The sequence below is a fragment of the Pelodiscus sinensis genome, chromosome 3, assembly GCF_049634645.1.
Source record: "Pelodiscus sinensis isolate JC-2024 chromosome 3, ASM4963464v1, whole genome shotgun sequence".
In the NCBI taxonomy this organism is placed as follows: Eukaryota; Metazoa; Chordata; order Testudines; family Trionychidae; genus Pelodiscus; species Pelodiscus sinensis.
The window spans coordinates 111,730,445-111,743,758 of NC_134713.1; the positions used below are offsets into that span (position 1 = coordinate 111,730,445).

The window sequence follows — 13,314 nt, forward strand, 5'->3', positions numbered from 1 at the left end:
TAAGTATCATTTCCAGATGAGATGCAAAGAGCAAAAAATACAAAAAATAAGTATGAAAATATAAGCAAATATGGGAGCTAATAACCATTTTGGCTTCTTAAATTAGGAAGGTATTTGCCATTATTTTATTTAAAAAAAACTCACTTGAGCAAAATACTGTATTATATTTATATACAAAATATAATGCTTTTTTCAATTTTAGTGCATAGTTAGCCTAGCATTTAGTTTTCAGGAACACATTAGTTTTCACAAAGTAAGTTGAAGAGCACATCTCAAGGCAAAAGCAATTTGGAGAGGATAAAAAATCTTAACCAGTCCAGAGCCTGGAAATATAGTTAACATCTCAGACCGGGAATATTATTAATTGCTATTATCTCATTGTAGCAAATAGAGCCAGACATTAAAGTTGTCTGTCCCCAGAAATGTTTATAGACATTGCAGGTCAATTCAGAATTACTAACTTCTTGCTCCTCTGAGAAAGTAGTTATGCTCTTAGCATCTTATCTGCAGAGACAGCTTTCTTCATAGAGTGTAAGCTGTGCAGGGGAGAACAGGGGAATTTTAGGGATGAAATGCACCACCTTAACTTTGATATCTATATAACACTGACTTTGAGTCTCAGAAGGCAGCTGGTGTTGTTTACACCCTCCAGGTCACATCCTGTCTTTATTTTAATAACATTTCTGAACTGATAATTCTGTAAACTGGTGATGGGAAATTTTCTTTTCTCTCTTTTTTGTTTTGTTTTGTTTTTTGTTTTATTTTGTTTGTTTCCAGTTAAAATTAACAAAGAAATTGGAATATTTATGTGAATGATGTGGGAGGCATTAAGGTTTTGCTTCCACGGGTAAGCTTCCTGTTCCACATGCTCTCCTTTTCAGTCTTCTTCACTAACTTCAGTTAGCTTCATAGTTTGAGTGATTAGTGTGATTTTGGTTTGGAGAACTACAGAATGATAGAAAGATACAAGATGTCAAGCAAATTATCTCTTTTTCTTTATGGAAGCCAAACTGTTGGATAAGTTTGTTTACAGCGTAAATTGACAACAATAGTTTGAGATTGATAGAAATGGTTATTGGGATTAGGGATGTAAAATCCTGTTTAAATGGTTAACTGATTACATTTATGTTTAACCAATTAACCGGCTAAAGGGGGAATGGGCGGAGGGCCACCGTGGTTAGACTGGAGCAGCCCCTTATCGTAGGCAGGGCTACCCCAGCCTGGCCGGTGCCTGCAACAGGCATGCCTGGGCCCACCACAAACGGGTTGCTCCGGACTGCCAGAGTAGCCCCTGTCCACAGCAGGGCCTGTGGGCCTGGAGCAGTCCCCTCCCCAAGGCAGGCAGGCAGTTTCTCCAGCCCCATCAATTAATTGGAACGGGTAAGTCTCACTGGATAATGGTGAAACTAACTGGTTTACCTTTCACATCCCTAATTGGGATTCCCCGTTCTTCCCAGTGATATATGAAAACGGCCTGGGCTGGCTAATTTATTCATCAGATTATCCAAGTACTAAGGTTTTGACAGTGGTCTTGGCTCCCTGAGTGAGTGAGGGCAATGGTGAGGGTGGTCTGTGCATAGTACCTTCCTGCACCAGCAGAGTCATTTTGTTCAGTGATTCTTTTCTGCAAGTGTAGAAGGAGAAGATGCAGAGAAGGGGTTAGTAACAATATGTATTGTGGGATTCTGTCGCTGGATAGATTCAGTGACCTGGCTATGCGGTAATCAGTTATGTAAGAAACAAAATGGCTTAAAAATTCATTAGAATATGAAAATATGTGTCTCACTATGAGAGAGACTGAGAGCAGGGTCATTGTGACACAAATTAAGACAGTCGGGTTATTAATCCACTTAAAATGCTGTGAAAACTGTTCAGTGTTTATATCTACATATGCATATTACAGTAGAGATAGTTGAATGGTACAGTTTTTCCAACAAGGTTTTTAGGGAGAGATTTGCAGTCTGTAGAATCCTTCAGGCAATCAATAAAAATCTCCATGACTGCTCATTGTCTTTTGGAAGCACAGAAGAGTCTTTTGCAAGCAGTCTTTTAAGATATCACACATGCGTAGTTGTGCCTGTTTGTGTGTGTGCGTGCATAACAAAAATAGGTCTTTATTAGTATAGAAATATTAACAAACTATGAAAGTGGGACTATCAAGCTATATTTTACACACATACATGCACAGTCACAGACAGATGCAAATAGAGATAACTACCTATAGCGGAAATCTGAAAGGAATTATTGAAGATAAAACAAACTATCAAGCAAGTATCTCGGATTGCCTGAAGGATCCTTGCAGCTTTACCATAAGGGGTGTGGTAGAGTATTGTTCAATGAGGCACTAGTGCATGTTTTGATTCAATGTAAATAATATATAGGATGAAACAAATTAAATATGGAAACAAGTTTGCTGTTTCTTATTTTGTTTCAAAAGTCATCACCTGCTTAGGCATGACAGATCATCTCTCCATAAGAGTCCTCACACTGGAGTAGTGAAGGTTAGGGTTACAAGGGTACTGAAACACGGTGATATAGTTTTAATCAGACAGGCTCACAAAGAAAAATATAAGGTTTTTATTATTTTTCCAATATTGCCTGCCATACCCACTTTAAGTTAGTCAGTAAGTAGGCTGTAATAATTCCCTACTTTCTAAAGTTTAAAATGTACATGAAGTAAACACATGCTCCAGGCTGAATTTGGCCATCCAGGACTGCAGTTTATGTTAGTGTGTGCACAAGCTTGTATAAAATCTGTCATTTTGATATTATTAAGCATGTAGGAGTGCAGAAGAGAAAAAGACATTTACTTTTGGAGAAGGGTGGTGTTTGCCCCACATGCATTCTTCTCAAGTTAATGTTTCATTTTTTTTAAAAGTACCCATTTTGCCAAGTGTGACGACCTGAAAGCTCACAGAGTGAGAAGTATTTCTTACCTTCTGCAAACTGAAAAGTTTACAGATTATAATCTCATTTTGGAGCCTGCTGCCATGTTACAGGAAAGTAACATAATTTGAGAGACAGATAGTATAAGAGCCCAGTATGAAAGACTGTAAAACTAGCTGCCATTTTGCAGTGCTACTGGTTTAAAAGAAGAATTTAACAGGGTAAAACATTTTCATTTGACTATTAAATCTGAACATTTTTGTGCTGGTGAACTCATATAAAAGCGTAATAGCAACTAGTTTATTACCACCTATATTAGTTGTAAGTGGAAATAAAATGTGCTATTGTGACAGTGCAGCCGGGGTTTCCCCGCCTCCTGCACCCCCGTAATGGCACGAACAGACTCTGCCAGCCAGTAGAATAGAGGGAGTTTATTGCTTCTCCAGGATACAGCACAGCACAGATGTAATCTGATTACAGGGCAGGCCTAGGATGCCTCAGCCCCCCTTGAGATGGGGGAGACTGGGCCCCTAAATCCAGCCTGTTGCTTAAGCTGCTTCCTCCATGATACCAGACAGAAACTAAAACTCTCTTTCAGCCCTGCCCCCCCAGCCAGGTGCTGGTCTCCGCCTTCCTTCCTTTGTCTCTCCCTGGGAGGCTGAGCCTGGGTGTCTGGGTTAATACACATTTGGGAGAGTCAGTGAGAATCCCCCATCACAGCACAGGGGGACCCCGGGTCAAAGAGCAGACAGCACCCCCACTACGCCACAGCTATATATAACCAGGTACTTCTTGCCTAGAATATGGATAAAGATGTCTGTGACATCACAAATGTGAGACTGAGCAATTAATGCTTATAAAGAGTAAAATCATTTTGTTGTTCACTTAAGTGGGTAGCACTGGAGCTCTGGTTATGTGTTCACCCAAAAGTTCCTATTTGAGAATAAAATACTTAGGATTATGACTTGTCCATTTGCTCTCCAGGCTCTTTTTAAAATTTCCTTTCCATTTTAATAATCTTTGAAGTAAAAACAGTTCACTGCTTAAATATTGTTTAAAAACAAAATGCTCCTCAATGTGTGAGCTGAAGCAATTTAGGCGAGGGAACAGCCACATACAAAACCGTTACGTTTGTCCTTTCACAGCCTTATTCATAAGTCTTATGCCAATGTACACTCCTCCCTCCATTTCAAACCAGCCTTGGCTCCCACATTCAGCCTTGGCTCCTCCATCTTCTGGGAGAGTTGCCGCACAGTTGAGTTTGGGTCACTGAAATTAGTATTGGACCTTCTGATTTCAGAATGTGAAAGATAAGATTACATACTTATCATTATGAAGAATTACAACTGAAGAAATTAGAAATTCAAGTAGCAAAGTAGGGAGCTTTTTCAGGATACTATTTATTTAATTAAAATTAATACCCTTTCACTGGAAATAACAACAACTGAACTGAAGGGTCACATCCTCCTGGCTCTAGTTCTCTTCCCTCCTGGCTCTTCTCCAACATTGCCAAATTTCAGCCAGGCACCAGAGGGAGATTTGGATCACTTCAGATTTTCCAGCCGAAATTACACGAGGTGACTGATGGCAATGCTTTATGCAAGCTATCATTGGCTTTCTGAACACCACAGTAATCAACAGGCTAAAAATCACAGGATGCTGTGTGTCACCACATTACGTGTTGCTTCTTGCCACAGTGCCAAGCCCTGATCAGAACCTTGTGATCAGCAAAGTTTGTTCTGTACTCGTCCCATAGTACGTATTTGGGAATTTTGTTTAGAGCTGATCAGTCAAAAATGTTTTTGCTTATTTTAAAATATTATTCTTTAAAAGTCAAAAATAAAAAATGGGAAAAGTTAAGCAGGGTAGGAACAGTGGGTGGTGAACAAGGATGCTGAAGTGTGTTTGCCAGAGCTGGGGTCACATCTCTGACTTGTTATATAAAGAATATGTTTCCGTCTCCATAATGGCATGTGTACATGTCCTTCCCACATACCTTGGTGTCCAAATGTCCTGATCATGTCTAATTCCGAATAACCCGAAGTTCACTTCGGGACAAATCATCTCTTTTCCTCTCTAAGGACAAGAATGCCTTCTTGCAGCAGAACCAAAACACTTATACTGTGTGGAAGGGAGGCATTATTCAGAGAGCCACACATGTAGGGGACCAGTGGGGTGCAATTCCTATACGTCGCAGGGGACTCTGCTTACTTAGCAAAGGTGTGATGAAAGGGGCCAGGGAAGGCTGGCAAATGCACTTGTACACATATCCACTAGTTTTTTCCTCTCGCTCCCCTTGTAAGGAAGGGAACAAGGGGTGAGGAATGCTGACTAGTTTATACTAACCCTGCTATCGACCTAATCTATCTCAATTCAGCTATGCAAATAACGTGGCTAAAATCGACCTACTTACTACAGAGTCCTGTGTGCAGTAAGGTCAGCAGTGGCTGTTCTTCCATCAACACCGGCTACTCTTCTCATTGCAATGGAGTACCAGCATCGACAGGAGATCACTTAGGGATCGATTTATCATGTCTAAGTTGACATGATAAATCAGTAGCCAGTGGATTGATTGTTGCAGTGTTAATCCTGGGTGTAGTGTAGACAAGCCCTGAGGCTTTGCTAATAGTAAAATTAGAGGACTAGCTATATAGCAGTTCCACTCTTACTACTCAACAGAGGGAGAAAGAATTTCCTCCCATCCTCCATTTTTGTGGATATCCCAATGCAAGATCTGGCTACTTGCGATGGGCCCTGCTTCTGTATAGAGCCTTAATTTTTACCAGTGTGCTGTGTGTGTGCTTTCTCCACCTGCAGAATATGTATGACGGCTATACACTGTTTTTCCCTTTAGAAGTGAAGAGGGTGGTTACTCATGACCAGTACTCAAACTGGTTGATATGAGAAAATGACAGTCAGCTCTCTCTTTTGCCTTTTTTTTTTTAAGCCGGCTATGATGGGAAGAGTAGGTAAAACCTATACCCTGCCCAATTCCAGCACTACTCCCCAAGAAAGTTGGTTGTTCTAGCTTCTGGTCTAAGCTCTTTCTTCAGAAATTCCTCTTCTGATGGAGCATTTTGGGGCTTGCTTTGCTTCCGGGTGTTCTGTGAATGATTACACATTGTATAGATTTAATGTATAGTTTAATTGTAAAATTCTAAAGCTCTTTGAGATCTGTGGATGAAAAGAACTGTTTAAAAACTAGATGATGGAGGTGATGATTAAAATGATATGAGGCATCATCAGAAACTTGCCTTCTGGGATCCAAAGCTCAGATCAGTGAAAGAAACATATGAAAATAATAGAAATGGGGAGTTTGGGCCCTTTATTTAAAATCATGTAACTTGCAGTATATGGACAGAATGTCCTGTTTGTGCCAGAACTAGTAGCCTTCATTCCTTACTGTTGTGTGATAGCTTTAGTTTGTTTGACATCTTCTCTTTTTCAATGTTGTGAGTATCTTACTTTCTTTTTTCCCTTCCCTTCCCACCCTTCCCCCAACTTTTTCTTTTCTTTTTGTGCTCTAGAAATCAAGTTCATCCACCACAACTGGAGAAAAGATCACAAAAGTCTATGAGCTGGGAAGTGAGCCAGAACGCAAAATGTGGGTGGACCGGTACCTCACTTTCATGGAAGAAAGGGGCACACCTGTGGCCAGTCTGCCGGCTGTAGGCAAGAAGCCACTGGACCTGTTCAGGCTATATGTCTGTGTCAAAGAGATTGGAGGTTTAGCACAGGTGAGTGGAAGTGGATGAAACTAGATAGACAAAAACATAGCCCTGCCTTCCTGCTAGAATATTTTCTGCTAGTTACAATATTAAAAATTCTTCCCTGAAACTAAGGGGGAGAAGACAAGGAAATTCAGTATAAATAAAGCCTATGGGATTGCAGTAGGATGGGATATAAATCTAACCCAAGCTATCCTTCCATGCACTTAGTGACCTACCTGCCTCACGCTAAAAGTTCTGTAGTATGCTTTGATCTACTCCGGTTTCAAAGCTTTTGGAACTTTCAGTGTAGAGCAACAAGCTCCACGTGGGCTCTTTGTTTTGGGATACTCCCCAGCTTGCCACGAATTCAGTGTTTATGTAAACAAGACCCAAGGCTCATGTTGGACTGCACAAGTGCTCTAGTAGCGCACAGTGTGGCTCTGAATTGATTAGTGTCAGGGTAACTTAGCTTGCTGCCTGATGAAGAGGACTATAGTAGTGCTAAGTAAGGATCCGAAAAGAAGGCCATCCGATTCCAGAGAAGGGTTAGAAACAGGGAAGCAGGAGGAAGACAGTTGTTCTAGAGATGGAAGAAAAGATCCATCTCCCACAGGAGCAGTGCCTCTAGGAAGTCAGCTCACGTCTCTTAGGAATTGGCAGGAGAATGTAATTTGCAAGCAGCCACTGTCCCAAACCATTTTTCTCTCGGTATGTTTAGACTGTATACTCAGCTGGGAAGAGACTGTGTTTCTCTGTTTGGAAAATACTTACTACGTGTTTTGCACTGACCTAATCTAAATACAAAAATAGTAATGGGGAAACTTAACCTAAAGGCAGGAAGATAAGTGGGGAGGCTGAAAATATAAAATACACACATCTTCCTACCCTAAAGCAATGCAATCTGAGAAGTGTCAGAGGGGTAGCTGTGTTAGCCTGTAACTTTAAAACAAGGAGAGATCCTGTGGCACCTTAAAGACCAACAGATAGATACATATGCAGTATTATGAGCTTTCATGAGCAAAACCCACTTCTTCAGAAGAGAAGAGCAGTAACTGAGCCCCTGGGTAATCCTCTCATTTAGCCAGTCCAGGAAACCCCTTTCAACAGTGATTACTGCTGATCTGAACACATAGCATGATATAGTATATTGAATTAGAACATGGGCTTTCCAGTGACACGAGTGATGCTGATGGAAGCCACAGAAGAAGGTAGAAAACCTGTGCTGCTTGTTAAATGCTGTACGCAGATGAAAGGTGGGATTCCATCCTGACTTTTGCAATGACCAGGTGATGTGTGCCAGCATTTGACTGTCTGAAGTGGCTAAAATGCGTCTACACACCTGATTAATGTTAAACCATTAAAAATGAGACGAGTGAGAGTTGAAGTTTGAAATCCTAAAAAGGCCTAAATGCTTGTTTATAACAAGAAGGTGCATTTGATTTATTTCTTTAAAAAACACATTTTGGGCCTAAGTTTACTTTCCAGTATTGACCAATATATATCAGTTGTGAGGAGATGCTCAGACACCATTTTGAAAGGAACTTGATTTACCAATATATATTTTGGCTACAAAGGTTGATCATTCACTGTGGGTTTGTTAGCATTTGTTCTCTCATTAGGACTACAAAGAAAAGCGTTGTTGCTCTAATGAGATTTATTTAAATATAGTTGGATGATGCCCACCTGAAAAGCATAGTTGCCCCTACCACTGCTTGCCATATTTCATGATCTCTGCCCAAAGAGTGACAGGATATAGATGTGCAGTGCTGGTGTGTATTTATCCTCCTGAAGCATTGCATTTCAAGGTACACGAAATAGCGCTTTGCTTCCCTCTTCCAAAACTATGGATAGACCTTCTGTTGGCAGTCTTGTTTTTTATACCAATGCACGGGACATTTAGGCTCTAAGTATTTCAACGTGCATTATTCAATGTGTCCGTGGTACACCATGTAATGCTAAGTAAATGGGCAAGAAAGGAGCCATGTGATTGGGGCTTTCAGTCTCAAAAGTGCCTGTTATTGAAAATCACTTTCTCTTTAACCATTGGGTTGCAGCCAGATGTACCTGGAATACACAGGGAAAATAAAATTCTTCACATGGCCTTGCCGGTCTACCCATGATTAACTCTTTTGCCAAGAGACCCACCCTGTCTGGCAGCTATGAAGGGGATATTGAACACAAACACTATATAAATATCTGCTTGGCTGGCATATGGAGTTGGCAACAGATGTGACCAGTAAGGGCTCATCCAGACTATGCTAAAGTGTCAAAAGAGGAATTTGCATCTCTTCTTCCGAACTCACTTTCGAAAGCGAAAGTAGTTTGGCACGGCTTTTTCGGCAAACCCCTGCCCCTTTTTTGAAATTCGTGTAAACCTCATTTTTTTGAGGAAGAGTGGCTTTTCAAAAAAGGGGGAAGGTTCGCCAAAAAAGCCGTGTCCAAACGAAAGCTCTGCTTTCGAAAGCGAGATCGGTAGAAGATATACAAATTCCCGGGGAATTTGCACATCCTGTTTTGACACTTTAGCATCGTCTAGATGAGCCCTAAGATACTTTGTAGCTATTTAAGCTGATAGATGCTAAAATCTCATGCTTTAGGATGCAAAGTGATCATCATTACACTCAAGAAGTAAGCCCCCACACCACCCCAGTCCTCCAATACACACACACATATCACATACGCACACAGTTTACTTCAGTGGTGATCAGCACCTCATAGGATCATGCCCAGCACTGCCCATCTAGCCCAATGCATCTTGGGGCATTTTCACCTTTGTCTAAAGGAAAAATACTGGTTGTTACTAGAGGCACTGTTAGAACAGTGGTCTGATCTGGTGTGGCAAATCCAACCTATGCTCAACCTATAAGTGTGGTGTGAACAGACCCTAGTGTATCTGAAGTCTGTCTTAATTAGTAAGGGGCTTCACGTGACTCTGCATCTCCTGTTGCAATGAGATCATTGATCAATCCCACAAGAAGCCCGAAAATGAAGAGATTTGAACCAAGAATTACAAGCTAAACTATCTGACTGCTGGTAGCTGCTCTGGAGGAAATTTTTTTTCCATTATCAGTGCTAGAAACACTTAAATTGCAAAATAACATTGTTATTGCTTTTTCAATTAGTTTTTAGAAGCTTCTTTTTTAATTAGAATAGGGTGTGTGTGTATGCGTGTGTCAGAAAGAGAGTGAGTGTGCGTTTGAATGGAGATAAACAGCTAACTGAACAGCACAGGCCTTGGAAGAGTGCAAGGCATTTAGAAAAGATGCACCATGCAGAAGACTCTCAACAAGCTGTTTATGTAGCTATCAGCAGGTTCCTTAATGGTTTTATAACTGTAAACGCTGTTGTGCATTACTGAGTGAGAGAGCAATGAGCATTAGTTAAAAGAGGCAAATAAAAAAAGTAAACCAAGACATTAAGCGGTGAGAGAGACAGTATGTGTGTGTGTCTTGGATTTAAACAATCTGCTCTGCTGCAAACCAATACTTCTGCCATTTATTTTCTTAGGTTAATAAAAACAAGAAGTGGCGCGAGTTGGCAACCAACCTGAATGTTGGCACTTCGAGCAGCGCAGCCAGCTCCCTGAAAAAACAGTATATTCAGTACCTGTTTGCCTTTGAGTGTAAGATTGAACGAGGGGAGGAGCCCCCTCCAGAGGTCTTCAGCACTGGAGATACTAAGAAACAACATAAGATTCAGCCGCCATCTCCTGGTAAGGAGAAGAACTGTAGCCTCTTATGCAGTAATTTTTAACAGTGCAGAAAGGTATTCACTAGACTGCATCCTGCATCTCTCAAACGTCCTGTCCCAACAAACATTTTAGAAGCTTCTCTTGCTAACCATAGATGAACTAGCTAAATAAATATTCTGTAGGGATCCTATTTGTGTTCTGAATTGACTCCAGACTAGTGTGAAATTTAACAGTAAGGGATAGACTTTAGATACGCGTATATGCCCACACATGTTTAAGCATTTCTTTGTCGGAAAATACATTCTAATGGTTAAACTGTAAAATGGAAAAATAATGAATAATAAAATAAATGGAAAAATAACAACAGTGACATTCTAAAGGGATTTCCCATCCCTACCCTGCACTCTCCGTAAGATATGAGGTACTCATGTCAAAAAGAAAAAAATGTAAAATGAGGAAGGGCCAGATTTGCCCATCCATACTCCAATTGTTGGAAATCTGGAGCCAAATTTTGATGGGCCTGCTGACAGGTAAAAAGTACTATTCAGTATGAGTAAGGATGGCAGCTTTTGGCCCAATAAATAACTCCTGTTCCAGTACTGTTTGTTTCAAATGCCTGGCAAATGAAGAGAGTTGAGACGAGAAAATATCCATAGTACAGTGTTGAGCTTTGTAGTTTAGAATACATCACTCCCCTCTGCCATTGTTGCTAATCCTGTGTATTAGATTGAGTGCTAGCCATTCTGTCTGTATCTTGTTGTCTACTGTAGGGAGGGATTTAAAGCTAGAAATGCTTGATTTTGGTTAATGAATCTTCATGTACAGTAGGGTACTTGAAGTAGTCAAGAGAATGAGATTTGTTTTTTTTCTACGTTCTATCTACTCAAGACGCATAAGGGGACAACCATGATTGACATTCAAACTAGAGAAATTTAGAGGAGTAATATGGTAAGCATATGAAAGAAGAGATAGAAGGTATATTGCTTTGTGGGGTATTTAACTTCTTGGCTTCAGGCAGAAGAGAACTTTTAATAGATACATACTTTTTTCTGCCTGCATGAAATCAGAGAAGAGCAAGGATTTCTGAAAGTGTGAATCAGAAATAAGGGATTCTCAGATTCTCTCCTGGTGTGGAGTACAGGCAGTCCCTGAGTTACGCGGATCCGACTTATGTCGGATCTGCACTTACGAACGGGGCTTTCTCGCCCCGGAGCTCGCAGGCAGCGGGACTGCCCAGAGCGCAGCGGTCCCGCCACCTCGACCTCTGGGCGAGAAAAGCTGCTCCGGGTGCCCCATGTCTGCTGGGGACCGTCTCCAGCAGACCAGGGACACCTGGAGCAAAGCTGGGGAGGCGGAGGGGTCCCGCGCCTCTGAGGCTTGCTCTGGCAAAGCCTCAGAGGCGCGGGACCCCGCCGCCGCTGCGGCTTTGCTCCCTGTGTCCCTGGTCTGCTGGGGGGGGGGCCGCAGCTAGTGCCCCCCCCCCCCAGCAGACCAGGCTTTTGTTGTGGACCCTGGGGTAGAGCAGCTGGGGTGCTGCCAGGTTGTCCCAGGCTCGAGATTCAGCTGCTGTTGAAACTGATCAGTGGCTGATTCCAGGAAGCTGGGGGCAGAGCAATTCTGCCTCCAGCTTCCTGTAGTCAGCCCCTGGTCAGTTTCAGCAGCAGCGGCTGAATCTGGAGCCAGTTCCGACTTACATACAAATTCAACTTAAGAACAAACCTATAGTCCCTATCTTGTACGTAACCCGGGGACTGCCTGTACTTTTTAATACTCAATAATATCAAGGATACATAGCAAATGGAGGGCATTCACTATTCCACAGGCCGCCTCCTCCCAATAATTTATTTTATTGCAATATAGCAGCTGGAAATAAGAAAAGCCAGGAAACAAGCCAGCTCTCCCCTTAGTTTATGATCCCACTGTCAGAGATATTAGAAGTAGCAAAGACCTATTAAGTCATGCAGTATATTCACTTGCCAGAAAGGGTTACTTTCCAGGAAGGGTTATTCCTTCTGATGCTCTCTCTGGTGCTTTGTCTGGTATTGTAAATGTCCCTACTGATAGGGCATATATTGCTTCCCTTTAGAGTCATCCCAATCTAACAGAATTCAGTGTCCAGAATTTTTGCCTGATAGTTCAGATTTACCTTCCATTGTGACTTTATTTTTACCCTTTTATAACACCATAAATGTTTATGCCATACAATTATTATAGGTATTAATGTATCAGGCAAGCATGTTATTCTGAAAAACAAGTTTGGGAGGCTGGGAGAATGACCTACCTGTTGTTATAAACAAGAACAGCAGTTGGAGTCACAGGCACTCTAATCAAAAATTGAAAACTGTTTGATTTGGCAGCATTACTTGCAGAAAGGGCCAGTAAATGAAGCTGAAGCTTTTTAGACTCATGAGGGAAGAGGAATAAATAGATAGATTAGATTAGATTAGATTAGATTAAGTAGCAAAACTAAGAATAGAGAAATATTTTGCTTCTCTCTTCCTCTCTACAACTCCCTTCTTACAGTGTTGCCATTCATTAATTTTCATTAGTTGTTTAGGGATGATCGTCATAAAACTATCTGAATTTTGAATTAAAGACTCTTGATTTAAATATCCAGACTTTAAACAAAAGCAGAGAAATGTCATGGGCTGCCCTACAGCACATCTTGAAATTGTAAATGAAAACTGCATAGTCCAAGTTTGAATTTATCACATTACATTCAATTCAAACAGGTTGTCTAGAAACAGAACTGAAACTATGTTTCCAAAATAAAAACACAGCTGGACATAGGGACCAGAAGAGCAGGCGGGGGAAAGGGGGGTCAGAATCAAGCAAAGACCTCAAGGTTTGTTTTGTTTGCTGGAAAAGAACTTGTGTCACTGAATGGGCTGCACTTGTGTGTGGAAAAAGACTTTCCCAGTGTGTATCAGCTTTAGTACATGAAATCCCGCTGAGGTATAGATGCTGCAGAAAGTACAGGGCCTGTTCTCTTAAGTCAGCTCTTTTTTTCGTTTTCTTCAGTTTATG

General features: G+C 41.2%; 1 protein-coding gene across 16 annotated transcripts in view; it reads left to right on the forward strand.

Annotated features, from left to right (window-relative positions):
* The window catches only part of ARID1B (AT-rich interaction domain 1B), a 449,448-nt gene that overhangs the window by 408,872 nt on the left and 27,262 nt on the right, over positions 1–13,314 (forward strand). For all 16 annotated transcript variants that reach the window (XM_075924514.1, XM_075924505.1, XM_075924502.1 and 13 more), the window contains 2 exons: positions 6,414–6,623; positions 10,104–10,308. In XM_075924514.1, the coding sequence (XP_075780629.1) occupies positions 6,414–6,623; positions 10,104–10,308 (415 nt within the window). The remainder of the gene's footprint in view (positions 1–6,413; positions 6,624–10,103; positions 10,309–13,314) is intronic.